At 42.4% G+C, this 18,287-nt stretch overlaps 1 protein-coding gene across 1 annotated transcript in view; it reads right to left on the reverse strand.

Moving 5' to 3' along the window:
- Positions 1 to 2,598: 2,598 nt before the first annotated feature.
- LOC119461778 (lanC-like protein 3) overlaps positions 2,599 to 18,287 on the reverse strand; it is a 61,563-nt gene continuing 45,874 nt past the window's right edge. The window contains exon 5 of the mRNA XM_037723154.2: positions 2,599 to 17,224. Within this exon, the coding sequence (XP_037579082.1) occupies positions 16,863 to 17,224 (362 nt within the window). The 3' untranslated portion in view covers positions 2,599 to 16,862. The remainder of the gene's footprint in view (positions 17,225 to 18,287) is intronic.

Consider the following 18,287-nt stretch of genomic DNA (forward strand, 5'->3'; position numbering starts at 1 on the left):
GGATTAATTATCTTTTTTTATCCTCGAGGAAAGACGTGCGTCGCGAAGGGCCGACAACACAGGCAGGTCCTTATGTAGCAGTGGAGACCCAGGTTGATTCCATTTCTTAATATGCAATCACTTTTTTGCAGCTAACTATTGCACACGTCTTCCCTTTATCGCTGCACATTTTTCAGCATGAATTGGGCACAGTGCATTAGCGAACACCCAGTTGCATTTCCGACAGCTGATCGCACAGTAGCAGGGCGGCAGAAGCAGTAATGGTTTCATATTCATACACATTCGCTGAGGCAACGTATGGCACGCCACCGAAAGCACCATCTCGTTCCTCTAGAGCAAAGTGCTTCGCGAAAAGAGTCAATACCGAAAAGTGGCATTATGCGAGAACCATGTTATTAAATGCAGACAAGCCGTCATGTGTAGCTTCCAGGGTGGGTGCCGTTGTGTAGAATCGCATCGACTTTCTCTACGTGGTATGTGTATGATCACCTTGTCGTGCGTGAAAACCACACAGAAATCCAGGACTGCCATAGGCTATTCCAGTGTTTTGTGCGGCAGAAAAGAAACCAGCAGAATTTTTTTTGTGTATTTATTTTGGGCAGTGAGACAGGAACTTCGGCCACTTTCGGGAAAGTCCCGGAAAGCAAAAATAGAAACACAGGCGGGGTACACAAGCACCACGAGGCACAGTGAAGTGATATCACAACCTTTCACTATGTACGCAAGAATGCAATGAGCTGGAACACTGGGGCAGCAGAAAAGTAGCCCACACACGTAGAACAAATGTGAGCCTATGACACCAGGTAGCGCATAGACCACCATGACTTTGAATGCCGACACAACTCTCTGAACTCTCGCGTATCATGCGACCCAAACAATGGCTTCGTGCAAAAAAAAAAAAATTACTACATGGAAGTCTGGTGCCTACACCCTGGAAGTCACAATATATTCTTTCAATACAGATGGTACTGCAATAGTACTACATGTTGAGCTTGAAAATTTTATATAGTGGACTTTGTATTCCAAAGCAAAATAGCAGCACCGAGAGATATCGTACCGCATAACTCCACATAAACCATGACTACCCGAGGTTCTTTAATGGGCGTAAAAGCACGGTATGCAAGCATTTTTGCATTGCACTCACATTGCAACTTGGCCTTATTGACCAGGAACAAAATCTCTGAGCTCATGCTTGGCAGCAGAAGGCTGTGCATATTCAAGCACCACGGCGTGCATCAGCAGAGTTTGCTATTAATAGCCATGATTCTTCACAATTACGTTTGCCTTATGGAGGCTATTTTGGGAGAAGAAAACTTTCACACAGAATACAAGTATTTATAAATAAAATTTAACTTCAGACACTGTAAGGCAGTTAACAAGCAATAAATTATTCATTGTCATTATAAATAACAATGCAAGAATGAAATATTCCAGTCTTTCAATGTTGCAATGATGCCTCCTACAGCAAAAAGTTATCTGTCGATTGCAACACTTGTTAGAGAAAATTTACTGCTTATGTTGATAAAAAATTCTTGAAATATTTCTAGTTGATAAGGTAATTATTTGATACTGAATAGGCCGACAAACTTGCCACTTGAAGCAGCGTGTGGACACATAACGCTTCCATAAATCTTCCCGATTACAATTCTAATCATTGTCATAGTCTAGTGCCATCTAGTATAAGTACTATATATATAACAAAGAACAAAATAATGAAACTTACTTAACTGATACTCATAACTCTTGATATCCATGAATACCTGTGAACCACTTTCACTAATCGTTGGAAGTATGCTAAACATAACTTCAGCTTCAGGTGCAACCACTCAGCTGTTTTCTTGCTAACAAAGAAGATATATAACACAAATCTGAGATGATTGATGTCTTAAATGAATGCCATCTGCTAACGCTCTGAAGATTAAACAATCGAAGTTATTTAATAGTTTAAATACTTCTCTGAAGTAAAAAAAGAAACTGCAGAAACAAAAAGTAAGTAAGCCCTAGATAAAAAAAAAGTGGAATAAATAGTCACTTTGATGAATAGATCATCAAGTTCAACTATAAAATGAATAAATCAATTAAAAACCAATATCAATGAGAGACTCAATCACGCAGCTCTATGGATCACCAAGCTTGATTACAACATAAAGTGGGAAAAAAGAAACAAATAGGTGGAATAGTTCTTACGATTGATTCTTTATATGAATGTGGCGTTGCATCTTTATGTTGCTAGTCAGGCAAACAGCCTCAAAAGTCAAACCTCCAGTTACTAAAAGGTGATGACAATGGCACCACTGAGACTGGAGATGTGTTATCCCTCGATTTTATTTGTGCTTGTGTGAACTGCTCGTGATTGCACAATAGCTCAGCAGTTCTGGCTGCATACCTGAGCATAGTCTGCTGCCCACAAGTTCCAGCTCCCTGCACACCAGAGCTTCCATCAGGTTTGAAATCGTCCCTGACTTCTTCCACCCGAGTTTCTCGGTGAAACCCAGGTAAGAAGCCCAATTAACGCATCACAGCTAGACAGTACACGAGGGTTGCTCTGTCAGAAAGATCAAAATAGAATTTCATGTGCTATGCATCTTGTGTTGCGAATGACGAGTTAAAAGTTGTTTTATCTACATAACAAGACAACATGACACGCATTTTGTACTACAGATATACAAAATTCCTTCTTCCATAAAATATAATCGAGGCGGGTGGACACAGGTGTAAAGGTTAATGAGATTGTTACACTGTTTGAGGAGGTAATGAACTTTGAAGGAGTTGCCTGAGGCTTTGGAGGGTAGAGAGTTGAATGGTTTATGTTGGAGGACAAAAGAACAAGACACGGAACACTCTATTGAACAATATACCGATGCACAACATGGATAGTATACTGGATTCTATGGTGGCTTTCTCAGAGGGATGTGGTCAAACAAACAAACAAAAATGACATAGAAAAATGTGCTCCATGGATAGATATTGTGCAAGAGTGCATACTACAGCTGTGGACAAGCTCGTAAGGATAGGGCTTGTGCAGGGATCTCCCTTCTGTCCTTCTCATACATGAAGGAGCAATAAAATACTTTGGATATTTCTTCACACTGCAAGCACTTTCCCGTTCAACCTCTGCCTGTGGCTTCAGAGATTTAAAAAGAAAGGGAAAATGTGTGACATTGCTGTATGCTCGGGGCAAAAGAACTGGTGATGAGCAGTACGGCAAGGAACAGTCAAACAGTAGAACTTCATTCCCAACTATAAAAGCACGAGGAAGCAATGAATATCACCTAAAACAACTGTACAGTCAATTGCACAAGGTTCTAGAGCAATGACATAGAAAAAAAAAAACAACTTCACCACTCTGATCGGAATTTACCTAAAAGACATGGTTATATGTATTTCGATTTCTGGTAAAATGCAAAGGCTGCAGCAGCAAAGTAATGTTTTTGTTTTCTTCTGATTCCATGCTTTCAAGAAATGCATGTTTGGAGTAAAATTCACCCCATCTGATCAAATTAGGTGCTTTCAATAGCATATGGTGCAAACACATAATCAGGAAATTCATTAAAGCAAAAGTTGGCAATATTCTACTGTGCTTTGTAATTACATGGCAGCCTGAAAAAAAAAAGTTTCGGAACAATCATCTCCGGATGCCAAATAACCACTCGGACTGTAGCTGCTGCCACATGCATGTTGGCTAAAGCAGATGGCTGGTCATTAAAAAAAAAATTATGATGGTACATGTGAGCATTGCCTTTGCATACCTTGTACTTGCAACGATGCTGCAAAAAACAAGGTCTTATATGTTGCAAATATCGGCTCTTATTTTATATTTACCTGCAAGGTGCTGCTTATGCCTGAAGTGTCACGGCTACCACATCCTAAAAGGATATACACTTGCACATCATTATAACACCTGCATAAAAAACAAATACTTTCATTATAGCCAGTATTCTTTATAAGCATACATGCTGACATTGCCAACAATTACTTGCAAATTCTATATTTATTTCATTATATCCAATATCTCGTTATATCGAGGTTTGGCAGTAATTAAGAAAAAAATTGAAGGCGAGCCTGCACAAATTTAGACACGAAGTAGGAAATCTCAATGGTACCTGCCCCGGTTAGGCTCGAGCTTATCCCACTACAAACAAAAGGTCTTCATGGACGGAAAATGTCAAATGCGATCCCATGTGAGGTGGTACTACTGTTTCTTTGCTTGGGTTAACTACTTCTGCAAAGATCGACCAGGCCCTAACACTAGTGAGCAAAAGTATTTTTTCTGACATTATGTCCATAGGCAATGCATCTTTGTAAACCCTTAGTGATAACACACAACAGTTCTGTTTCAACGTGTCATTGCATTGCTTGACGAAGTTTTGATGCAAAAGTGTCTGGTTCATTGAGCGAAAAAGCCGGCGTCCATAGCAGCGAAACGGCACCTAAATTCCCATCGGCTGTGCCACCACGGCCCAAGCGTGCCTCAACAGAGCAGAGCGGGCATATCCACGTGTTCCCTGCTCGTGGAAGCTCTCGCCTGCATTTTAACTGCACCTCGGTAAGGCCAAATCAAAAAGTACCAAGCATCTCAACGTGCTTGCTTGCCCGCAAGGAGTTCATAACTCGAAGGACTGCTCAGCGGCGTTCAATTAGACATGAATACTTTAGCATTCACAACTCAGAAGTGCTGAGGTATCCTCGGATTTTTTTTTTTTTTACTCGCAAACCTTCCTTTCGAGCCTTTTGCTCTTTCTGTGGCATATGCCCAAGAGCTACACGAGATAACTTTCCTTTTAAAAAAGAAGTAAAGCAGTTAGAAAACTAAAACAAGAATTAGCATGTCATATCAGTGTATTCAAAAGCTATCTGGAACATACTTGCTTTTAAGCTGAGCCAACTTCTTTGCAGATTTTACCTACTAAGTACAGACCATTACTGTCCTATCAAAGTGCTTTCTTGGGAATTTTTGGTGGTTCACTAGAAAACAATTACAAAAGAAACACTGCTGATGCACAATGTAAGATATTACCTAGATAAGTCTGTTGAAAATAAATCACACTGACCGTACAGAACAGAGAAGATGTGCAGCTACATACAATCCTCAAGAAAAGCGCTTCTTTGTGACCACTATCACTGGCTAATCACTAGTTGAGCATACAAAACTTGGAAACTACACAAAGGACGCGTCACCTGCAAATAGATGAGGTGACTTAGTGTTTACTCTGCATACTTAACTTTATCATTACAGCTACTCGTCAGTCACCACAAGATAAAGTGCAAGAAAGACGTACAGCAGACCCATGTGGGTGACATTCAAGGGACTGTGAAACTAGTTCGTCTTACAAGAAGTCAAGCATCAGAGATATACACTCACTCTATTCGAGATCGAACAGAGGCCCAGAAACTCTAACTAGGCAGAGAACTGGACTTAACAGAGTTCATGTCAAGGAAAATTTGCAGTATTCTATTACGGTTGTATTTGAATTCCTAGCTTGCACCTATAGTCTAACTAGAAAGCAATTAGGTGAAATTTAAAATTCCATAAGCAGCCTTTCCGGCACATCTAATGTGCCCTCATCAAGATGGCTGATTTTACATAAGCAGTAAGAGAGTAAGTGTGGCACCACGGGACCTTTGAGGTATGCTGTTAGGAATAAATGTGTCTTCAAAGAGTTTCTTACAATCACCTAGAGGGAAAAGTAGCCCTGGCTTGCTGCCATTGTATGCACGGGTACAGTGTCCTAGAAGTACTGGGGATAGTGTAAAGAGTGCCGCCCACTCCTTGCATCCATCATGAGTATGGGACCATGGTATAGCCAGCGCAACAAAAGCAGACAAGGACAAGAAGGGAAACAAAATTGAACCTTGTCCTTGTCGACTGTCTACACGCGGGCTATACAATGGCATGTAAGCATTTGTTGTAAGGCGAGTTACCCAAGAACAAGCATTGCGTGAGTAACTACTTGACGAGTGTGATGCAGCTGTACAGTTCCAGAGGAGAAATACGCTGTTGCGCATTACTGATCATGAATGCCTGCTGCAGTGTTCATAACTTCTCTCACTGTCTGTATATTACTGTGCTGTGTCTGCTCGTGGGCATGATCATTTTGGCAGATCATGACAAAGGAGCGTAATATGGTCGAACCACACTGCTACACGCCAGTACACAACAACGAATACAGCCAAACCTCGATATAATGGAGTTGTACTTGCATCGAAAAACTTCGTTATATTGAGGTTTCGTTAATTCAATAGAACTAAGATGTGGAAATAAAAATAGTTCGTTACATCGCGAATTTCTTTATATTGAGGTTCGTTATATCGAGGTTTCACTGTACCCAGGTTGCTGTGAGGTGAATGGACGCATGCCATCACTTTGCGGCATCTCAAAAGACGACGCAAGACCCCAGGAGTCTAGGAACCTACACTACAAAAGATAAGCCCCTCTGTGAATCTGCAGCTGCGCGTGGAAAGTATTTTCAAGGAACAGTACATGTGGTGTGACTATGTACACACATTCTGGAGGTGGAGAATCCTCAAGGTAGACCAGTGCTGGCTGCCGACGCAGTGCCAACATAGCTTTTCTGATTGCTGCCTGCCCACGTGTTCAAGACTGGCAGAAAATACCCGAGAGGAAATGCATCTTTTCTTGGGCCAGGGTATGCTGCCCAAGAGTAGCTACTGTCCTTTTTAGCTTTCCGTATGGAATGGGAGCTCCCTGCTGGGGAATGTGGTGGCTTTTTGTCTGTATTCACTGCAGCCAAGTGCCACTATTTAAAGTACTCTCTGTTGACTGGGATACTTCCCACAGCATGTAAAGTTAAGGTATCTAATGACCTTACGACATAGCGAAGACTTTTGGAAGTCGAAAGGCAGTTATCTGCGCGCAGCGCGCAGCCAACACCCCAACAATTTCTTAATCACTATGTCCTGTCTAGAATTTCACTGGATTAGCCAGGTCAGCAGCAAACAGAACTGCTGAACCAGATGCGCTCACAACACTGCTCGACCCAGACACAGACTAGCGTGAGCCGATTGAGAAGCCTGTTGAAAATGAGAGAGCTGTGTGGTGTGGGGCATATCATTCGTAAGATGCAGGGTGTCAGCCCAGACCATGCTGCATATGTTGCTGCAGAAAGCAATGAGAGGCAAATTTTCTATATTTGTGGTCACATAGCTAGGAAAATAGTTTTCAACATAGAGTGTCACAAATGCTGTGCATAGCTCCTAATAGAGAAAGACACTGTGATGACACATCGCAAGGTCAAGTCAGCCAACCTAGCAGATCAACGTGGTTTACTCTATCCTTCTGGTACCTTGTTCAGGTTCATACGGCAACTGGAGAACTTAATTACAAGTTGTTCCAGTACTCAAGGACTGCATCATGAAAGTGTCACGAATATCCTGTGTTTAACCAGACAAAAAACAAACATGCAAACTGTATGTCTGCTACAAATGAAACTACAGTGTGCAAAGAGCAGGACATGTCATTTTCCCTCTATGGTATGAATTAATTCCACAGTCATTTTCTCTGTATTTCTGTAGTATGAATTATTTCCACAAAGCCCAACTTGCAACCACTGGCTTCATGTTATAACCTTTCACCCCTACAGAGTGGTGGATTTTCTTTTGCATCTTAAACCGCATGATTCTAAATTAATAGTAGTTGAACTTATAATTACACCTAATCCACAGAATTGCCAGTACAACTAAGAAATTCCAGCCAGTGCCCCGGTTTGCTGGGAACTTGTCAGTTCTCAGGAGTGGCATGCTAAGCGCCACCTGGTGGAACTTACAGTAAGTGGCTCATGCAGAAGCTACCTGTAAGCAAAGAAAGTGACCACCACCATAGGACCCTCCCGTGTTTTTAAAGAAATGAGTAGACTGAAAAAATTTTAGAGACCACCCCGCAAGAACAGTTTGCATGCCTGAAGCCTCGCCAGCCACAGAGACCAATCAGAGCATGCGGTCGTCAGAGTGTCTCACCAATGACAGGGCTCGTGAACGCACTCTGTGGAAGCTGTGGTATCTATGCTATGCGGCACACACAGCTACACGCAATGTTTGCTTTGTGCACAGCTAGGCATAAGTACGCACTTGTGCTCGTATGCTTTAGTTCGGCTGTTCTACATGGTGCAGACAACCTTTGTCTTGCACCAGCTTGACCAATGGATAGTTGCCAAACGCAGTTTGCACGATGCGATGCCTGCCAAGGCATCTAGCCAGAAACGAGCACATCCTGGCGCTCACCGCTTGTGTATGCTAATTTCCATTCTTCGAGAGGCACGGCAGGCGCTCAGCTTGTAGGAGTGAGCTAGTGCACGTTGGCAAGCATACGTGCAGTCTGGACTTTATTCGTACAAAAATAATTTCGTTTTCAGCCAAGTCTCGCACACTGACATCCCGGCATTTCCATGGTGGCCCAATAATTGTTGCGAAAAATTATATACAGAGGTGCCAGATTTCTCTCTATGTAATATTGTAAGAAACTGTCGATAGTACGATGAACAAATGGTGAGAATTGTGACAGTATCCTGCCCTATTTTTACAGTTGTGGCCCGAGGTATGCCATCTCAATTAGGTGAGATGAGTTGTGTGGAGAAGCACACTTGCAGATTCTGCATATCGTCTATTCTAATGCACGAAGGCAAGGATGTCGTATGCATGAAGTGTCTTGAGGTTGTTTGCAGGCACAAAACCTCCTAAAGCTGGCTTTGTAGCACTAGCTTCAAGTGCTTCAAAACGTTCCAGGGAGTGTGACAGGGGCCACACAGGTGCACAGATGTCTTTTCACTTGGGAAAATATGAAAACATGTGTTGTTACAAGATACAGTCACATTTAGTTACAGACCTTATATCTGCAAACGTTACCCTCATAACGCATTGCAACCGGCTTACAACCATGCATAATAAAAGGCATGGGTCACACGTCTATCATCATTATTTAAAGGGGCCTCTCTCAACAATTTTGTCTGAAACTCAAGTGTAAAAAATGCACACACATTATAAAATGGATCCACAGGCACTCAGGACAATACTATAGCCAAATGTAACCGATCAACAGCAAAAGAAAAACAAAGAAAAAACACAAGTGTATCCAGTAGTAGCCAGATCACCCATAAAGCCGACCACAGCACATCCGTCCAATGCTATATATATACTCTTATTCATCCACAAGACAACGACAACACCAACGACATGAGAAGACAGAAAATATTTTTCCCCCTTCTTGAGCATTCTAAGAGTGAGACTTTGTTATGTGTGCAGTTAAAGAGTGCATTTGTTGTTCACGAGACGCACATACATAAACTACACGGGTATCACAATGAACACGTTGAGAGTGCATTTCACGACAGCGTGTGCCTTGGTGCATTACACAACATTCAGGGATCAAGAGTGAAATTGTGAGCAACAACAGACAGCAGAGTTGCGTGCAGCCAAAGAAGCCAAAGTGGCCAAACAGTGGCACGGAAGTCAGAAGGCTCTAAACCGATCAATCACAGCTTTCCAATATATTTCATTGCAAAAACCTGCCTTTTCGCAGCAAGGTTTTCTTTGGTTCTTACAACCCAATTTGTGTGGATGGTAGTGATGCAAAATCATCGATATAGCACTGTCACTACATTGCAACTTGTGTTCGATAGCACTGTCGATAATGTTAAATGCGCAATGTTCAGCACGTAAACACTGGAACATAAACTTGGTGACGTTACACCATTCCAAATTGTATAAACTGAATACCACTGATGGCTAGTTATCGCAAAATGTTTTGTAATGTCACTAGACAAGAATTTCAACATTATCAACTGCACTGTCAAGAGCGAATTACCACAATGCTATCATTTGTTTTTATTAAACTATCGATAGCCATTTCTTACACTATTTGTCGTTTAAAAAGCTAACTGTTTACCAATAGTGATGCATCACTAGTGGATGACTGTCTAACTGAGCAAACTGGCGTGGTCCCAGAGACTGCGTAATCAAAAATGGTGATTTGACGTTCGATCATAATACAGTCGACTTCCGTTAATTCGACCCTGACGGGACCGACGAAACTGATCGAATTATCCGGGAGGCCGAATTAAACGATGCAAAAAAAAATGGCGGAAAACACCGCTGATTCATTTGGCAGTATTTTCCCGATTCTAACACGCCCCCGAATCAAACGCGCGCCCACTTCCTGTCTGTCCAAAACATAAAATTAATGTAGAAGTGACATTAAAGCTTCTAAACAAAGTAGAACCCTAACGCACACCTGGTTTTTGCAAGAAAAATTGTTGCACAATGGTAAGGTGGGGCGAGTTGGTGATTCAATATCGACACGGGTGCACAGCGCATAAGACGAGGACTGAAGGAAGAACACAACACAGGTGTTGTATTCTGTTACTGTGTTGTGTTCTTCCTTCAGTCCTCGTCTTTTGCGCTGTGCAGACGCGTCGATATTGCACAATGGTGGCAGGTTTATTAAAGTCAGCTTCACTACGCGTGTATTAAAGTCTGCTTCGCCGCAATACATCCATGTTATGCGGCAAGGCATGCAGACGTTGCAAAGGTAGTTCAGTTTCGTGTCTCACTGCACCGCGCAGGCAATTTTCGGCCCAATTTTCTTCTTCAACAAAAGCTGCACCTTACGATCAGGTAAATACCGTAATGAAACGTTAGCTACAGTTATTGTTCGCAAATCTTCCTAGGGCAGGACAAAAATATGCATTTTGGACAAGAGACGCATGTTCAACGCATTCCCTGTCCCCTAAGCTCTGCTGAGACAGACGCTGCACTTAAGGGGTTGATATCGGGGTCACCATAGCGGTCAGCCACGTGTGTGCTGACTGGTCAAGTTCGAATTATCCGGCAAAGGCCATTTTTAGGATCAAAATAACTAAAGTTTAGGCCCATAGAAATGCATGGGCGCTGGCTGGAACCCTAGGCCGGGATCGAATTAACCGAAAAATCGAATTAACCGGAGTCGAATTAACAGAAGTCTACTGTATTAGTGCATAATGTGGGTCCTCAGAAGGGTTTTAATGTATTTCGTAATGCAGACCCATCCTGGAGGCCCAACGATGTCATAGCACCTGAATGCTTCGTAGCATTATCCGATAGAGCTAACCATTAAGTGTCCGCAACAGGATTTTTCAGCAGGTCTACTGGGAAGCAATCGCTCGACCTGGGATTTCATTCTCATGGTTACTACCGAATATATTTTTCTTGCAGCTGCATTTCGCAACAAAGGCTACTGTACCTCCAAAAAGTGGAGCTCTAGGAGGCGTTAAATAAATGTTAAGCAAGGCAGGTAGGTATTGTACTTTCGTAATGCCAAATGGGTCACCTTGCTTACGAAAGCACAGTAAGCCAAAAAGCACAAACAAAAAACATGGACATCAACGAGCCCTTTGAATTAATTCCTGATGCCAACTCTGCATGACATCGTAGACATTGGCAGCATCTGCCCAGATCCAGCTAAACATTAAAAAATTATTACATTGGATTGAAAAGAATGCATAGACTTGCTCTGACAACTTCAGATAGCTTTTTGTGGAAAAAAGTGACCATAAATATGCATAATTACTGTGAGATTTGTGAGAATGGTGATGGGCCAGTCTGGGCGGGATTTCAAAGGAACTGCTTGGCAGTGATTTTTTTCTGTTGCTAATATTCAGAATTCTTAAAATACAAATAAGAGTTTCAAACAGATGCCCTACTGGTATCGTCTGGTTTACTGTTCTTCAATGTTCCGTCAGGCTAAAAGCGCACCAGAATTTGTGAAATGTGTCATTCTAGAAGCTGATATAATCTGGGTGCTCTATATATAACCTCATGAGATGAGAGTTCCAATCTTCAGCATGTGCTAGAGACATTGCCTGCTGAAAGTAGCCTCGATCACACGGGACACTACATTTGAATAAGAGCAATCCATCAAACAGCCCTTCACAATGCAGTGTAGCAAGCAGGTTTCACAATGAGAAATATTGAAAAGCTGCAGACGTGATCTGAGTTAAGTGGGATGCCACACACTTTGAAGGCATCGAAAAACAAGAACACCTTGCGCAAGTCTTTGCACAGCGTATCGAAGATAAAAAATGTATTCCTCTTGGCAGTTGCAGAAGCAACAAAGCCTTAAAGGCCAACTTCAAAGAAATTTAGCTTTGGTTAAATTGCTTACAAATGATGACATGTTGACCGCTAATCAAGGACATAGTGCCCGTGTCGTCGTTTTGTGTTTCTCTTTCTCTGTCCTTGATTAGCGGTCAACATGTCATGCAGTAAACACCAACTAGGCCAAACTCAAGTTCTTCTCATGCTTACAAATGAGTAGTACACAGGGTGTTTTATTTTGACCATTAACAGAAATTTTATAATTCGCCAGTGACATGTAGCACAAATATACCTATTCTGCTGGACTACTTGAAGAGGTGGATATTACACTGGAAATCAAACTGCATAATCGACTAATTAACAAAATTTTGCTAATCAACTTTCCAACTAATTACTTTAGCACACATATTATAATACATGAATTGAAGCCAACAATTTAACAAGGCAAATTCACTTGGAACAAATTTTGAAAATATATTACCAGTTTTCAGATAAGTGCATTCAAACTTGGGGTAAAAATGCACTGTTATTCCACTTATTTGTTTTAACAAAGCGCCTTTTATGCATTGGAGCTCAAAAATTCCTGGAACACTTTTTCACATTTTATCGCAATCTTTGAGGACGCATATCTCAAAACTGGTGTCATCCTCAGAATTTGTTCCAAGTGGTTATGACTTTTGGGGTCACCTGCTAAAATTCACGAATTCCAATATATACCATGAAGTAACTAGATGAAAAGCTAACTTACAAAATTTGCTAATTAGCGAAATATTTATTTTGGTTTCTTGTGAAAATATTGTACGCCTCTAGGAGTAATCTAGCTCAGGAAAAGGAATTGTGCAAGGCACAGGTGATTTTTAAAAATTCTGTTAATAGAAAAAAATTAAGAAAGCCCCCCGTATATACTCAATGAACCTCGGCAATTCTGCAGGGCTAGTAATTGTCTCAACTTCCTTACTAGCAGCCTGGTACCTAAGCACACAATGCATGCATCTGGTGGTTAACGAATATGGCCAAACTCCTACCACGTTGCCGCCAAGTTAATGCAGCGTGCCACAGGTGGTGCCCAATCTGTGAAGTCACACTGAGGAGCTGCGTGTTCCGAGTCATGAGCTGCGTGTTCAGAGTCCAGTGAGTGGTAATGGCAGCGTTTTTTTTTTTTTCAGTTGTGGCATCAAAAACATCTACTTTTGTGAGCTTGTTGCGACGTATCCACAGTAATTCGAGGGTAGAATTTTTGCATGAAGGCTGCCTTATATTTGTGCTATCTGAAATTAAACATTTTCACGAAGCCCAAGATTTGGTTGCAGTTGGCCCTTCAATATTAACCGGCTCTTTCCAGCCAGTCAGTGTATGCTCGACGTCTTCCGTTCAGATGTCAGTGGCAACGAAACTTCTGCGGCTTTCAGCTACCTCTGCTGGAGAGCAGTTAAACTGCAGATTCCCACAAACTGCTGAAGACAGAGCTGTCGGATAGGGAGTCACTAACCTTTTGTTTTTTTTCTTCTCTCTGTCTCTTGCGAGGGCTTCGATAAACTGCAAATACAGGTCACAACCTACAAAAAAATTTTTAAAAATAGTGTCCTTGAGGGCAACAAATGTTGCCGTACAAAGACCTTGGTGATTCACTGTATTAACGTGATTCTACATTCTGACCTTACCGTGTCGCAGCGTGTATGAATCAGCAAAATCTGCTCTTGCAGCACTCAACTGCAGATGAACTTTTTAAAGGAGCACTGAGAGACTTATTTTCTAAGTCGTAGAAAGTATACCACGTGCCTCCTGCATGTAACAATAAACTTGCCCAGTTTGTCATTTTAATGAACTAAAAGTATGACACTTGCCGAGTATGAATGCCAAGAAACGTAAGATATGTTAATCTGATACAAAATTTGGTCTTGAAATGCGGTATTGGTTAATTGATTCATGAGTTAATAGTATGATTAACCATTATAGTCAACCAAAACTGGTTCATAGAAACAAGTACCACAGTAAATTATTTTGGGCACTTTGGAGCTTGCCAGTACTCTTTCTAAGGCTCAGAGGGTAAGGACCAATAAGAAAAAAAGAAAGAAAGACAAGAAGCCAAGAATGTTATGTCAGTACTCCTTTCAAACACTGTGGCCGACCTGGCAAGCAAATGAAACAGCAATGTGCTGGCTACCAGTGGATGTAAGGAGGCAGTGAAGCTGCCACATGGGGAACAGAAAAAGCAGCCAAGTAAGGCCAGCCTGTGGAGAATGTGCTAACTCAATAGCTGAGGCAGGCACAGGAGCACCACGAAAGGCAGCTATCAGTTACATGGCATCGTCCAGTCTCTACAAGCACACGGCACCATACCTCTGGTCTTGCTGGTAACAAAGCCTACGCAGATAAGTAGGACAGTATCCTATGTGCCTTTAATGCCAGCCAGCAAAATATGGCTGGACAGAGGCCAGCAACCCAGCAAAGACTAACCGCTTGCATTGAGAAGGACCTGGATTTCACCTTGTTACTGAACTCTACTACAGCCAAGTCTTTAACCTGCATCTTCTCTAGTGACCAACAGTGCAAGGAGAAGTGAAGGTGACTATAGATTACCATGTCTCTTGACAAGTCATTCACGCCATAACTAATGCCTGGAGTGCACTACAGGAAGGTGCGCCTTTGCGTTATACAAATTTGTGATTAGCAGCATACAAGAATGGACTAGCTTGTGTGTTCTTTTTCAACTCTGAGCGTGCAATAAAAACCACGAGGAACAGTTAAGAAAGAGCACATACAAACACTACCTTCAAGCTATGTTTAGTATTAATAATTATGACAGAACAAAGTACTGTACACATGTGACATGTGTGATTGCTTTTATTGTACAAAAGTGATAAGTTGGACTAGTTGCTTGAACGTCAACATAACGAACGAACAGCACAGACTGACCACACGAAAAGAAAAACGGGGGCATGGACTCTCAAATGGTGGTTGTTTTTCAAATAAACCACCAGTTGATAGACAGCGCCCATGTTGTTGTCTTCTTGTAGTCTTGTTGTCTGAACTGCTTGTTCAGTATGTTAGTACTTTTATTCTTGTTAGCAAGGGATTGCCACCTGTTATTGTTTTAGTTCTAGTTTTCGTTTGGCTTACTGATAACATCGCTATATATAAATAACTAAACAATACATAGCACAATGCATTCAGCATAAGTTGGAAGTGGCACTTGCACATGTCACATATTCTGCAAAAGAATAGAAAATGACATGAAAGAGGAAGTCTTAGTTCAGTGAGAACAGTGTGAGGGACAACCTTTCGATGCTTCGTTAAAAAGTCAATGGATGCCCAATAGGTTGGTAATCAGTAATAAATTGTTATACTAATCAACTGCAACCAGTACGAAGCACTAACTACCAATTAACATCCATTTAAAGCAACAGACAATGCAACACGTTCTTGTTCTCCATTGTAGAATAGAGTGGCCCATAAAACAACTGTGCTCAGCAAGATGTCCATTACTTTCAAGAACAATGCACTTGGGACATCAAATAAGAATATATTCTGCTAAATGCGCAAAACCCTGTGTTTATGGGGATTGTTTTGCTCAGAGTGACAATTTCATGACACACTCTCATATGCTTACATTTGAAGAAAACTCAATGGCTTCATGTTGCTGGAATTGAGTAAACTATTCAAGTTGTGCTTATCAAGAACGAAGCTCGAACAGACAAATATATCTAAAAGTGAGCCTCGATAATGTGGACATCTGCTTGATGTGTTTCAAAAGCACAAATCAGGAGTTACAATTGCAAATGAGCTGGAAGTTTAACAAAGCACACGAAGTGCTGCATAAAATTTGTTTTTCTTAATCTTTTTTTCCTTTCTCAACATGATTGCAATAGCGCATGAGGAGCAGTTTCCTATAATCAGTAAATTCTCCTAGCATGCTCAACGACCTTGCAGAACACTCTGGGTTTGCTGCAACAATTCTAAGAATGCCACATGAAGGCAACGCAAAAGTACTGCTGTTAATGATAACCACCAGCACTACCATATCGGTGAGCAGCAACAACATCTAGATAACCAACAAAGTGATCCTACTTATCAGCATCACGTTTCAAACGAGTAGCCAGACAAAACGTGAAAACAAGCATTTGGCTCCCTTCAAAGCTAGCACAGCTATGACTAAGGTAAATTTCTAGTGGTAAACAAGAAGGCAAGGTTTTGCACATACTGTTGTAGCCCGTCAGAGTGCAGTGATTACAATGAAGGTGCACTGTATCCTCCAAAACAGGCAAGAGTGCTGGCTTACAGCTACCTCGAGTCAATAGCGACACTAATCTTAAAAAAGCTTCTGTTGAGAAAGTTTGTGTATGGCGTGCCTAAGCTTCCTCTAACGAAGTGAAAGAGATGTAACACATGAATTGAATTTGTGTGTATTCTGTGTTTTCTTCATTCTTGTGCCTTACATTCTTTCTTTTATCATTCAAAAGAATGCTAAACTGCTGCTATCATTCTTTCCCTTACATGTCCCGTTTGATCCTTGACATTGCTACATCAGCCATATTTGCCGACTAACCCAATTGCTCAGTTTGCTAAAGTCAGCAGGCTGCCCCTTTTTCTTGCGTCCTGTGCTTGCTTCTCAGCGTCTTCTTGTCACCTGTGTTTGTTGGCAATCCCCATTCTGACTGCCCTTACCCTGTGCTGCGCTTCTGCACTTCGACGGCCACCAACCAACCAGCAGACGCTGCAGACGACGGTGTAGACACGCCCTTGGCACGGCCTTGCAGAATGCGTCGGCCAAGTGCCCCTTAGAACGGGTCGATCAGCGGAAAGGTGGCGCTGCGTGGTTCCAGCAGATCAGCCAGGAAGCATGCCGTTCCGGCGAGCCCTTCAAAGAGGCTGTAGGGGCAGTCGGGCGTGCGTGCCTGCTTGAACTCGTCGGTGAACATAAACTCGGCAAACTGGCGCGCCCGGTGCAGCCAGCGCAGGTCGGTTGTGAGTCGGTAGAGCAGCAGGAGGGCATAGCCACTGCCGCCAATGCCGTGGCAGATGCCGGGGCCCTTGCGCAGGAGGCCGCGCTCCCAGATCATCTGGCCCGAACGCAGGCACGACTCCAGGTAGCGCGGGTCTTGCCACGTCAGGTATGCCTTGGCCATTAGCTGCATCACACCTGGGCACACAGAAATGGTATGGGAGGGGAGTCAGACATGCATACCAGGTGGCCTTTTTACGCGATTAGCACTCTTTGGGAATTTCATTCAATTGCAGTATGTCTATCTGTCTGTCCGTGTCTAACCTCTTTCATGCCATATTGGGTCTCTGGGTAGTCCACGGTTTAGTGAGTGGAGGGAGCATCAGGTTGCTGCGCTGAGGGAACCAAGTTCGAAAGTTTATTTTGCAAGTTGCCAGGAAAGCTAGTGAATGCAGTGCTGTGCACACGTTTGCATGCGACCATGCCAGTGTATTTCAGCCACTGTCATGCCGTCTCTATATTCTTTATTCGGAGAGTCCGGCAGCGCCATCAAGGCAGTATTGCGGAGGGAACTGTTCATAAAAAAGCTGACATTCTTGCAGGCCTGCAATTTCGCTGACAAATTATTTCCCTCCTTGATGATCCAGGGAAAATATGAATAGAACTTAAACAGATCTGTCCTGGAGTGATAAGGTCTAACCCTACAAAGATCATCTTGGCGTGATGAAACATAATGCAGGGGGTAAAGATGCTTTCAGGAATATGTTGAATGAAAAAGCTTCAGGCGGAAATTTTTACGCTGCTGCGCTAAAGAAATGCAGCCGAGATCTTTCTTCATTTTCGTAACGCTTGAATATAAATTGCATTTCCCCAGGACAAACCTTGCCTACGTTCAAGAGCACTGATATGTACACTGTGAAAAAGATCCAATCAGGACATGCAAATTCCAAGACAGTCAAATTTTACAGTCGATCCTAGATATATCGAACTCAGAGATATTGAATAATAAAGAAAATAAAAATGGGCAAGGCGCTCTCAGTGTTGCTAACTGCGCACATGGATGACTCGTGCAAACTGTGGCCGTTAGTCATCGGCAAGAGAAGATCGCCACTCTGCTTCAAGAACGCAAGAGGCCTCCCTTTCCAATCTGCATTGCACAAGAAAGCGTGGATGACATCCACTCTTTAGTCTGAGTGGCTTGGGGCATGGGATGCTAAAGTGGAGATGCTGCACCGCCAGTTTTGTCTTCTTGCAGACGAAG

The sequence above is a fragment of the Dermacentor silvarum genome, chromosome 8 (assembly GCF_013339745.2).
Source record: "Dermacentor silvarum isolate Dsil-2018 chromosome 8, BIME_Dsil_1.4, whole genome shotgun sequence".
NCBI lineage: Eukaryota > Metazoa > Arthropoda > Arachnida > Ixodida > Ixodidae > Dermacentor > Dermacentor silvarum.